This window comes from Sebastes fasciatus, chromosome 6 (assembly GCF_043250625.1).
Source record: "Sebastes fasciatus isolate fSebFas1 chromosome 6, fSebFas1.pri, whole genome shotgun sequence".
Lineage (NCBI taxonomy): Eukaryota > Metazoa > Chordata > Actinopteri > Perciformes > Sebastidae > Sebastes > Sebastes fasciatus.
The window spans coordinates 27,065,733-27,078,768 of NC_133800.1; the positions used below are offsets into that span (position 1 = coordinate 27,065,733).

The 13,036-nt window shown below is 42.7% G+C and overlaps 1 protein-coding gene across 43 annotated transcripts in view; it reads left to right on the forward strand.

The window, feature by feature from the left end:
• Positions 1 to 13,036, forward strand: part of camk2b1 (calcium/calmodulin-dependent protein kinase (CaM kinase) II beta 1) — an 81,650-nt gene that overhangs the window by 51,376 nt on the left and 17,238 nt on the right. For 9 of the 43 annotated variants that reach the window (XM_074638885.1, XM_074638894.1, XM_074638884.1 and 6 more), the window contains 4 exons: positions 1,315 to 1,352; positions 4,403 to 4,435; positions 7,614 to 7,682; positions 11,219 to 11,263. In XM_074638885.1, coding sequence (XP_074494986.1) covers positions 1,315 to 1,352; positions 4,403 to 4,435; positions 7,614 to 7,682; positions 11,219 to 11,263 — 185 coding nt within the window. The remainder of the gene's footprint in view (positions 1 to 1,314; positions 1,353 to 4,402; positions 4,436 to 7,613; positions 7,683 to 11,218; positions 11,264 to 13,036) is intronic. The other 34 variants (XM_074638928.1, XM_074638887.1, XM_074638900.1 and 31 more) reach the window with 10 other exon arrangements.

Below are 13,036 nucleotides of genomic sequence, written 5' to 3' on the forward strand. Positions count from 1 at the left end.
AAACTACAGTAGTTTATTTACATTCTGAGACACCGCCACAGAGAAATAGTTTGCAACTTGCAGACATCATCCAAAATGGGAAATGTAAAACTCATCACTTCCTATATGCCTGAGGTCTTGTATAAATGTGTGCTGGGTTGGAGCTGGACAGTACCAGCTAATGCATTTTTGGTATCAACGTTTTAAGCAGTAGAGATGCACCCATTTTCTCGTCCAATCTCGTCAACATCTTGTGTTGTTAGTGTTAATCCTCTATCTACATCCTCACAGACGCACCTACAGCATCCACCGACACCGACACCAACACCACAGAGTCTGTCTCTTATTTTGGGGCCCCTCTGGGTGAACATCCATCTATCTGATTCTATCGGACCACCTCGCTATCCGTGCTTTAGCTGTGCAGTCATGGTGAATGCCCCGCGGACTGTCTTCTGTTGTCTGCGTGCCGTTTGCACTGTTGTAAGGGATTATGGGCATTACGCTCATCAGAGGACTGTGTCTACAGTATCATTCTTCCTCTCCTACCCTTCTCCCTCGTTACCCTTCATTAGAGAGCAGACTGAAGACTAATCCTCCTTAAGGCCCCCACAGAGTTCTTTAAGGCAGGGCTTATTGGCTGCCGTGCAAGGTGGCCATATTTGTTTCGGCTTCATGAGAGGACCTTGGCACAAGAATTGATGTGGAACAATGGATTGGAGGACATTTCTATTTCACTAGCATCAACGTCTTTGTAGTGCTGAAATGTCTGTATCTAGTCTCAAGACAGACGGAAAATAAATAAAGTGATGCGTATTGGGTAATTCCTTGTCCACCTGACCAACGAGCTTTGGCCTTTAGCATCAAATGCATTGGGACCATAGATGTATAATAACACCTGGATAAAAAAAAAGAAGCATTTTCCCCATAGACCACCGCTGTAAACGTCTGTAAAACTGTAGACTGGACACCTCGAACTGCAAACAAGGTCGATTATGACTCTTTTTGATCCATGGAGGTTTAATATTTGTAAAACTTTCCTCGAGCTGAGAAAAGCGATTTAAAAAATCTGGGATGTCATCACAATGTAAAGTCTATGTGCCGAGCAGGAAATCGTGGGCGGGGCCAGCGGGAGAAACAGCTGAGCCAAAGAAAAAGATAATTTTACTACAGAGTTCAATGGAGAACATCATTTAAAGAAGTCGAATAAATGTAATCTCTTCAATGTAGGTTAAAGATGTAGCAGATATTGTGAATCACTGAAAAAAGCAGTTGCTTCTCTCTTTCTGCTCATCTCCACCTCTGACTGGTTGTTTCTCCTTGTGTTTGTCTTTGCAGCAGCTAAGAGCTTGCTCAACAAAAAGGCAGATGTCAAGGTAAGGGTCATCACATGTCCTCCTCCAACTTCTCTACCCTCTTGACTCCTGTTTATCTCTGCACCACTATTTGATTCTTTCCTAATCTGACTATTCTCACTTTTGCCTTCTGAAACTCTCTTTTCTTTGTGTGTGCGCTTCTCATTAATTGTGTGACATAATCTCAATGGATGTGTTATTTATTGTGATATATGTATGTGGAGATTGTGGTTTTGTTTTCAGATGGTGCACATCTGTGTAAAGAGATACTCACAGATTTGTTTTGTAAAAAGCCTCAGCTCTACTCTGGATACGTGTGTGTATGTGCTTTTGTCAGCCTTTGTGTTGCCTGCCAGAGCCTCAAGTGGCACATCCTTCTGAAAGCACCCTTTATTTTGATTCGGCATTATCCAGCTCATTGCCACCTCTCCATCTCCATTATTAAATGCAACCATCTGTCAGCCTTTTTTTTCATCACTTCCTCTGCCTCTCCATCCCTCCATTTCTGTCTCTTCCTCCTCTTTCAGTGCTTCCTATTCCTGCTCACCCCATCTGGTCTTTAACCCCACATTCCAGTTCACCCTTTTTAATGAAGATCTCTCACCATCCTACGCTCGCACGTACACACACTGCTGCAGTAACACGTCCCACACACAGCTTCCATGAAAGTGTCCTGTGTGTGCAGCGTGTGTGCACGATGGTGTGCGACAAAGCTAGGAACATGGTGTACATGCAAAAGAATGCGTTTGCTTCTCAGCATTGTACATTATGTTAGGAAGAGCTTTGCACGCACACACGTGGACATAAAGGTGTGTGTGTGTGTGTGTGTCTGTGTGTAATGTGAATGTGTGTTTGTGAATATATCACATTCGATTGTCAGTTTAAAAAGAGAAAGCAAGTGCAAATGGGGGTGTGAGCATGCCTGCACATCGAGTGTGCGTAAGCGTGGGTATCCGCTTGTGTGGTTTGCTCATGTGCAGCAGTGCGTGTGTGTGTGTGCGCGTGTGTGTGCGTGTGTGTGTCGGTGCACATGGTCCCCCTCCCCTTTCTTCCTGCTCAGTCGGTTCAGCAGGGAATGTGACTCCGGTTCCAGGAATAGCTGCCAGTCTGGACCCTGGAAACTCAGACGACAGAAATAGACACTTCCACTGCGGCGCACTCATTGCCTAGCAACAGGCTCCCCACACACTTGCCCCAAACCATTTCTAACGGCGTCTTCTTCGTTCGCTGCCGTCCCTGCTTTCCTCCGTCCTTCCCTCTTCTCTTGTTTCTTCCCTCCACATGTCCTTTTGGCAACTACGGCCTCCTCTCCTTGGCCTCTCCTCCTTCTTCTTCACCCGCGGGTTCATTAATGCGTGAAGGCACCTGACGTTTTTGCAGCTGTAACACCTGCTCAGAGCAAGCAGGCGGCCTCCCTATGGCCCGAACTACACGCCACCGTCAGCCTCCTGTGCTGCCAGAAAAGCCACTCCATTCAGCATTTCATGCAGTGTTGTTATATTGATAACACACTTTTTAGCTATACTTTTTGCTTCTAAAAGATATTACATGTAGCATTCTTATTATAGGGCTGTCATTCGATTAAAATATTTAATCGCAATTAATTGCATAATTGTCCATAGTTAATCGTAAATTAAGTGCACATTTTTGTCTGATCAAAATATACCTTAAAGGGAGCTGACTTGACTATGACTTGTCCCAAACTGCATGTGATTATCGTAAAGTGGGCATGTCTGTAAAGGGGAGACGCATGGGTACCCATAGAACCCATTTTCAAGACAAGGGAGCCCTTTGAAAATGGCCAGTGGCAAGCTAGCATGACGTGGTTGGCACCAATGCATTCCTTAAGTTTTTCTAGTTTCATATGATACCAGTATCTTCACTCTAGCTTTAAAACTGAGCCCACTACAACCTAAAAATTGCAAGTTGCGTTAATGTGTTAAAGAAATTAGTGGCAAATATGCGTTATCACGTTAACTTTGACAGCCCCAATTCTTATACATCGATATGACGGCTTGATAAAATGCTACAAAACTATCTAAAAGATTTGGCCTGAACTCACGAGAAAAGTAAAATACAACTTAGAGCATAGGTTTCCAATGTTCATTGGGTTTTGTTTCGGGCTGCAACTAACGATTATTTTCATTGTTGATTATTCTGTCATTTATTTTCTTGATTAATTAGTTTTCTGGTCTATGAAATGGTAAAATCAATGTCAATTACTGTTTCTCTAAGCTCAAGTTGACGTCCTCAAATGTCTCCACAACTCAAAGATATTCATTTTACTGTCATAGAGGAGTAAAGAAACCAGAAAATATTCACATTTAAGAAACTGTAATCAGAGAATTTTGACCTTCTTTTTTAAACAATTACTCAAACCGATAAATCAAAATAATTGGCAAATAACTTAATAGTTGACAATTAATCGTTGCAGCTCTAGTCTTGTTCATTTGAAGTGATTACACCGACTGTATGTCCTCAATTATCCTGCTAATAATTTATTGATGTATAAATGCTACATGTAACAACTTTACAAATATTGATGAATATTGAAAATTTAAAACGAGTTCTGGGAGAATGCTTTTGTATTCTGACAGAACAAATTTTGCATTTTCTTGTCTTGCTTTTCTGTTATGCCTCCATCTTGCTCCTTCTTGCCCCAAATGTTCTTCATCTGTTGACAGAAGACGAGTGGGTCACAGTTTAGCCGTTTGCACGACTCGTCTTGTGATCTACTTCCCGCTCTTATGTCCTCTTCCTGATGACTTCCACTTAAACCACCGCTCCTTTTTCGTGTGCTTGCACCTACTTGCATTAACACTTGAGAGGAAACACTCGTCCTTCTTCTGCTGCTTTATCCAAGCTGTCTGGAAAATGCTGTTCTTATGAAGGATTGAAATCTGCGTTGCCATCAAAGTGCACAAGTTTTGGTTTAGCCTTACAAGTTCTTTCTTGTACTATGTACCAGTCCATTCACTTTTTTTGTCATTGGTTACTTTATCTTTTTCCCCACTTTCTTCTACCATCCATCCATCCGTCAATAAATCCATCCATCAATCGCCTGGGGACAGAAACGCAAGTCCAGCTCTACTGTCCAGTATATGGTGAGCATGCTATTTATGCATTCGCCCAGTCACTCCTTTTTTTTTTGCTCCCACTTTCTCCACTTGTTAACTGCTGTATTTGCTTTATCCACCTTTCCCCTGCCTTCACTCTCCTTTACTTCACTGAAGTATTGATGGCTAAATAAAATAACACACACACACAAAGTCAAACTTCATTGTCAGAAGATGCCAGGCAGGAGTCACAGCTTTGGCCCTTGCAAAGCGCACTGCCTGCATACTAACCCTGACATTACTGTGAGAGCGTAACAGAAGCAGGATGTTTTAGTTCCATCAGAGTTACTCTAGGGATGCTGCTCCAGATCTGTCAGGGACACACTTTTAGAACAGAGGCAGCGCCGGTGCTTGTAGTTGTGATACAGAAGTCTTTGGTCTTTCAAGTCAAAGCACATGCTTCAAACAAAAAGTAGGAATAAAAGTAGGGCTGTCCTCGACCAAAGAAATGCAGGGTACACACTACACGAGATTCCCCTCTCCCAGAAAAGCCCTGATTTTTTGATGGTTCTAAGATTATCTTTCCAGATATTCCTGTGCGGTGAGGTGTGTTAAGAGTGTTTTTTACATCCTCCGATCTGCTCGGAAGTCCATCCTTTCAAAAATTGTTATCCCCATTAGTCACTTAGACACAAAAACGTGAGGAAGTAGGTTCCAGGTTGAAAAATACCCAAGTTACCCTTTAACTTTGATGAGGAATACATTTCTTGTTGCTCCACAGAGACAGCCGAGTGATGGCTGTCGACATCTTTGGTTGGTTTCAATGAGTGCGTGAGTGTTTGTTTGGGCAGGGGTGTGTGTGAGTTCACTGTTTATGTGTATGTCTATATGTCAACTTATTGTCGGCTTACACCAGCTTTTATTTTCAAGGTTGTGCGTATGCATTGTATTGTCTCTTTGCACTTGTGTGTGTTGACGTTTCAGCTCTTCCTCTCCTCTCCTCTCCTTTCCTCTCATCTCCTCTCCTCTCCTCTCCTCTCCTCTCCTCTCCTCTCCTCTCCTCTCCTCTCTTGGGTAAGCCCAGTGGCTTACAGAATTTATTTTATGGTTAACACATATGCACCCATACAACACACACACACACACACACACACACACACACACACACACACACACACACACCCTAGTTGACTTCCTTTCCGTGCTGCAAGTCAGTATGTCAAACGGTTACCAATTCTGTAGCTTGAGAGTAAATGATCTAACAGTATTCATATAATCTTGTTCCTCTTTCTTAAAATCTTCTTCTTTAATATTAGATCAAAATACCTGTGATATGATAGAATTTTGTTAGCGTGATTAGCAATAGAGTTAGGTTGAATTATGTCAGCTCTTTGGCAGATTTCTTCCCTCTTTGTTTTATGGCGTAAAGGGATAGTTTGGGTGTTTTGAAGTGGGGTTGTATGAGGTACTTATCCATAGGAGGTGTATTACCTACAGTAGATGACGGTCGGCACGCCCCCAGTTTGGAGAAACAGACAGGAGTACCGACACTGGAGCAAAGCAATGTACTGCTGTGGATGGGGACGGCAAAAAAAAATATTTTAGACCGCTAAAAGAAGGCTCACCTACGTATCACCGCTTTATCTTGCCGTCAGACAGCCCTTTCCGACAGGTAACTGAATGGAAAGTGAAAATTATCTATGCTCTCTCCAAAGCCAGCAGGCTCAGATGACAAAAACAGTATAGATACGTTTCACTTTCAGTTCAGTTCGCCTTCGGAAAATATCCTAAATTTAGCATACACTTAAACGGATATCAATTTTTTTAGGTGAGCCTTTCTTTTAGGTGGCTAAAATGCGTTTTTCTGCCGGCCCCGTCCACAGCAGTACATTGCTTTGCTCCCGTGTGAGAACTCCAAACTGGGGACTTGCCGACCGTCATCTACTTTAAGTAATACACCTACTATGGATAAGCACCTCATACAACCCCACTTAAAACACCCGAAACATCCCTTTAATGTGGCATTAAGTAATCCATGACTTCTCTTGACCTCTATCACTGACGAGTAGGAAATGCTTAGATGTAATAGTGTTGCACCTCTTAGAGTGAGTCCCTTTGGGGTTTCACCTCCACACCCAGGCCCCATTTAGCAACATCAAATTAATATTTATCCAAACAAGATGACAAATAATTGAATGTAGATTTAATGCAAATGTGATTATGATCGAACTGAACTATAAAGGACTGGCTGCTCTTTGATGTGTGGCCTTCAAAGGAGCATTTGATCAAAGCTTATAAAGGTGATTTCATTACGGCCAAATGGCACAGTTGTGCACAGCAATGACCGGCTCGCTGTACGTTATCCCTTACTTGTATTGAGGTGGTTTCCACAAGTCATCTCAAATTCTGTTTCTATTTCCAACTGAAAAGACGTATTTAACTGAAAGGATGTCACAAACACCAAAGGTGTAACGCTCAAAATTAGTTCAATAGACAGTATATAAGAAGTCGACGTAGTCACCGTGACGTCACCCATTGGTGTGTGGACTGCCATTTTAAAGCCTCGAGTTCGTCATCTTGTTTTTTCTGCAACCAGAAGTGACACGAGAGGGTGGAGCTAAGTACAATCGAATGCTGAATAAGACATTTTCAGGCGACCAAAGAGGTTATAATTAACTTTCATGAAGTGAAAACACACTGTGAAAGGGTTAAAGTTGTAAGACGAAAACAAGGACAGCTCCCAGACCGGACAACGCCGTGGTAGCGACCTGTCAATCACAACGTAGCCACGCCCTAAAGCATACCCTGCTTCATGGTCTATCTGACTCTAAATGGGACCATAATTTACTAAATGAACATCATGCTGTATTGAAGAAGACGTGAAACTAGAGATTGAGACCATAAACTCATGTTGACAATGTTTACTGATGTAATAAATCAAGTGAGAAGTAGGCTCATTTTCTCATAGACTTCTATACAATCAGACTTCTTTTTGCAACCAGAGGAGTCGCCCCCTGCTGGCTATTAGAAATAATGCAAGTTTAAGGCACTTCAGCATTGGCTTCACTTTTCAGATGCAGAGGATGCTCACTGATTAGTTCTCACAAGTAAAGCAGTGCGAGGACACAGACTTGCATAGAAGCACACAATCACAAACCCACCTTTTGCTGTTGTTAACACTCTCGTTGTGTCTCCTCCCTTTCCTTTCCTCTCCTTTCCTGCACAGCCCACGACAAACAGCATCAAAAACAGCATAGTCACCAGCCCCAAAGGAAACACCCCTTCACCTGCTCTGGTATTTACCTCCTAACCCAACCTCCCTTCACCTTTGTGTGTGTTTCTGTCTGTCTATCCCACTGCCCGTCAGTCCTTCAATACCCCTATCTTCACCCTACTCCTTCACTTATGTCTGTTTTCGCTCTCTGTCCGTCGTGTTGGTTATGGTTGATCTTTGCCCAGCTGCTGCGAGGGCCACAGCGGTCGGGTAGGTCTTAAACCAGCAGGTGGTGTCAGGAAACATTTCCCCAAGGCAGGTGTGGATACTATGTGACTTGCACTCGGGTTGATATTGTGCTGCCCTGTCATTTTCTCTGTCAGTTAGAGTTTCCCAAAGAGGAACAGACAGGCATTGCCTGCTGGGACTGTCAGTGCGATTTACCCCCTGCTTCCTATGTATGCCTCTGTAGAGAAGCGGTACACCACTGCGTGAGCATCACAGTCCAAAGGTCTTAAGATTCTCCTCCCAGCCAAATAGCACACCAGCTGATTTCAGAGATTAATTCCTCCTCTTTTGTTGATGGTGTTAAAATCAGTGAGATTGGCTGGAATGAAACCCTGCACGCTCTTGTGCTTCTGGTCACAAAGCACTTTTATTGAGGGAATCTGTGTGCATTTACTCCTGGAAGGATAGTCCAGAAGCGTGAGCAGGAATTTTACTCAGCATCAGACCTCTGGGGGAGATTTCCAAGTTACTTGTGCTTCTCTTATTGATCTGTGTGGACCTTATGCTATTTACATTTTTCTGTGGGTGAGTTGTAGACCTGGAAACTGATGCAGCAATTCCAATTTCCCATCATTTTCTATTATTAAAAAACATTATCATTTGTGAATCTGTTCAAATAAGATCACCCAACTATACACCTTTATTAAATGACTGGTGGTTTTGGATAAATAAGCCCAAAACAAATGTGTAAATTTTACGTTAAAGCTTCAGTAGGAAAAAATGTTTAGGCATCATTGGGCAAAAATTCCTTAATAACCTTTCAGCATGTTGTAATTCAAGTGCTCTGAGAGATAACTAGACTTCTGCACCTCCTTGTGGCTCTGTTTTCAGGCTTTTAAAAAATCTAGGAGAGAGAGCGTTCCTATTGGCTGTGCACCGGCTGGTGGGCGGTGCTTGGTATATCCTCAACTGCTCTCAACAGAGAGCGGGAGGGTGCCTGTGATCTCCATGCTGTTGCTAGGGACTTGAGCTAGTTACTGTGTTTACCCATTTGGTACATTAACTCCTTCAGTATAGAGCTGCCAGGTCATGGAGAGACACACTTACATGACCTTCATTTTCTGACCTGGAAGCTGTTTGGTGGGCGATGGGAATCTTAAATGCACTTAATGTGCGGTTTGGCTCTATTTGCATAACACAAAAGGCCATCTAAATGATTCGACTAATCTGAGCCACTAGAACATCCCTGGAAGAGCAGCAGTGTTAATGTAAAATCAGTGGTAATGTGTAGCGGTCAGCCCCTTACCCTTCCGATGATGTGACACCATCGGCGCTCGCCCCCTCCATCTAATCTGCAAAACCCAGGTACTTTGTTCTCACTCATCATCATCATCTCCCAAGTTGCCGCCCGGTGCCTGTTGCCCTGGGCGACGGTTGCCCCGACAACACCGCCATCATCACCAGGGAGAAAACTGACGATTAGTCATCACAAGGGTGTCACTTCCCGAGGGAAGAGAGCTGCAAAGAATATGTGGGGTGGCGGCGAGTTCTGGTTTACGGTACATGAAATGACAGTTCCTAGCAGACTGTGGAGAGCTGCAGAAAAATATATCCCTTATGAATCAGTAGCAATCAGTGCCTGCTCTATGAGGTAGCAAGTAAGTAGTGTCTAAGTGCAAGCCACCAAGTTCAATTACCAGTGATTGAAAGGAGCCACTTATTGTGCTAAAAACGTAACGTAACTTAACGTACTTTACAACAACAGCTAGAGTTTCTCAGAGGCACACCTGAATACAGCATGACGTCCCTGTCGGCGCCTACATGCTTTACATGATGGCGTGCATAAACCCCGCTTCACCGTACAAAGCGACGTAGACACACAATTTATTTTAAGTGGAGATGGCGCGACCACGGCTGAAATCACCAAACAGTTCCACGAGCGTGCTGTTTTCTTTTGTTGCTGCAGTCTCTTTATCTTCTGCAGCCTTCAAAATGTAGTTTTTCTGTCAACGACATGTTCTTTATTTACATATCTCATGGGAAAGGCAAAATGTTGCCACACCGGTGGCGAGGAGGATTTTCAGAGAAGCAGGAGGATTTTCCAGTTCTGTTGTTTCTCCGTTATCTCCGACTTTGGCAGTGGCCGTGGCGTCTCAATGTGTAGCTGCAGACTACCAGTAAGATCCGCTGTGTCGTCTTTGAGCTGCAGACTACCGATAAGATCCGCTGTGTCGACTTTGAAGTGTTGTTGTTTTTTTCTTTCGGACGCACGCAAGTAGGCGGAAACGGTGAGGAAAAATAATCGCCAATCTTGCTTTTTGTTTCCATTGTCAAAATCGGAAGCTAATTCCGATAGACTTCTGATTTAGAATCGAAATCGTGACACCCCTTAGTAACGTATCATAGCAGAAATGGGAAAAACACATTGTGTGGCAGAAACTAACATTTATGAGGAAAACTGTAACTGAGTGTGCTCTAAGTTGGAGCTATAGCTTAGTTTTAGCAGCAAGAAGATTTAGAGGGGGTTGGTAGCAGAAGAAAGAGAAAAGTTATATGGCTAATCTTGTGGAGTGACAGAGCCAATTCCGTGCACACAGTCCTGACAAAAAAACTGCAATTACCGAATTTCTTTTAGGAAGGGATCCTGAAATGATGCCAGTATCTGCCCGGCAGTGCTCGCCTTTTCTTCTGAGACCAGTGCGAAGGAACAGAATGACCCGTTTTCATCTTGTGGGGCATCTCAGTCTTTTTTTTGCTGGGTGTACCAGGGCCTTGTAAGATGTTGAGGCTTGTGTTTATCTATCAGAGCTCATTTACATTGCATGAGCTGGCTGATTTTCTCTTAATTTTGATTTGCAATTCTGTTGATTCTGTACATATTTGCGCCATGTAGGGCACTGAAGGCAAATTTGAATTATGCATGCTCAGCAGGGTAGTGCAGAAATAAATAGTGCCCATGTTCAGCAAAACCCTGGTTAAGTTATGTCACAGTTTTGAGTTCATCTCAGTGCTGTCCTTTTCCTTATGCTCTGTTCATACTATATATGTGTGTGTGAGAGAGAGATATTGTGTGAGTACCTGCTCATGGCAGACACTTCACCCTGAGTTTCAACACGGTCTCTGACTTCAAATTGCGGTTTTCAGCTCATCCACCCACTCTGCATCCCTTTGAAGGATTCTTCCCGCTTTCCTTTGTCAACCTTAACAAGCACTTTCTCTTCATCCAACATTCATACCACTCTTTTTCCTCTGTCTTTTTTTAACACTTAATCCATTTCTATCTACTTTTATGTCACAATCGTTTCTCTTTCTTTCCCTCCCTCTCTCTCCCCCTTTCTTTCCTTTCTCTCGTTTATTCCACGTTCCTCCTCCTCATCCTCTTCCTCCAGGAACCTCAGACAACCGTCATCCATAATCCAGTGGACGGGACGAAGGTATACATGTATCATTCCCCAGTTCTGACCTACTCTTTATCCTCTTTGCCATTCTCCTCCTGTTCCTCATCTTCTCCTGCCCTTTGATCCGTCTTTTCATTATGCATCTGTGTGAGCGCGCCAAGGCATTGGTTTACTAATGTGTATGTGCATATGTGTGTGTGTGTGTGTGTGTGTGTGTGTGTGCGTGTGTTGCTTGAGATTACACTCAGATAAATTACTTTGTAATATGAAGGGAACAAGTGGTGATTGGGAGAATGTTACTTACCTTTTTAACCAGTATAGTAGTTCTGAGTTTCCCTCAACGATATTAAAAACACCCGGTATCATCCAGTCACATGCTTTGTTTATTAAAACAAAGCATTGTGCAGCATAATTCCTAATGGATTTCTTGTTTAAACTATGGCTGTCAATCGATTAAAATATGTAATCGTGATTAATCACATGATTGTCCATAGTTTTTTGTGATTAATCACACATTTTTTATGTGTTTGAAATGTACCTTAAAGGGAGATTTGTCAAGTATTTAATACTCTTATTAACATGGGAGTGGACAAATATGCTCGCTTTATGCAAATGTATGTATATATTTATTATTGGTAATCATTAACAACACAAAACAATTATAACTATTGTCCAGAAACCCTCACAGGTACTAAAAATATGCTCAAATCATAACATGGCAAACTGAAGCCCAACAGGCAACAACAGCTGTCAGTGTGTCAGTGTGCTGACTTGACTATGACTTGCCCCAAACTGCATTTGATTATCATAAAGTGGGCATGTCTGTAAAGGGGAGACTCGTTGGTACCCAGAGAACCCATTTTCATTCACATATCTGGAGGTTAGAGGTCAAGGGACCCTTTTGAAAATGGCAATGCCAGTTTTTCCTCTCCAAAACTTAAGCTCCTTTGTGACAAGCTAGTATGACATGGTTGGTACCAATGGGTTCTTTAGGTTCTCTAGTTTCGTGATACCAGTATCTTCATGCTAGCTTTAAAACTGAACCCGCTACAACCTCCGAAAGATCGATTGCGATAATGCGTTAAAGCAATTAGTGGCATTAAAAAGAATTTGATTTAACGTGTTATTATTGCGTTAACATTGACAGCCCTAGTTTTAACATATGCAAAAACAAGATCTTTCACCAGATCACATAATCTAGATTGTAGTTGTCAGAGAGCTCTGATGTAATTTAATGATCTTTGTTTAAATGTCTTTTATTATAATTATTATTTGATCTTTTATTTCTACCTTACGACTTAGCCTCAATATAGTTGCTACAGTTAGTGTGATTGTATCTGTATGTGTTTACAGGATGTGCATGAACATGCATGACTTCGCAGTAGGACGCCTTCCTCTTAGGTGTGACCAAGCATTTATTATCTGTGTGTGTGTGTGTGTGTGTGCGCCAGTGTATTTGTCGAGTTGTTTTTGCCGATGCACACAGCCAAAGGGGAACGGGAACATAACTTTGTTTCAAAGCCTCATCCAGGTTTCGCATCACAACAGAGTGACCTTACCATTAGATTTAGGGTCAGACCTCAGAGGGAAGTGCATGGCTTTGAACTGTGTGCAACAGCAGGTCTCAGAAAGTCCACAGAGGCTACACAGGAAGGCTTACTTGACATCTAAAACACTTGCTCGCTTTGTTTGGTCCATCTGGGTATGTGAGAACGATGAATTTTGACCTTTGTGAGCCCATAATGCCAGCTTTGTGCATGAAATACACCAAAACAGGAGGTTTTATGAGTAAAGCTAGCGGTCTGTGAT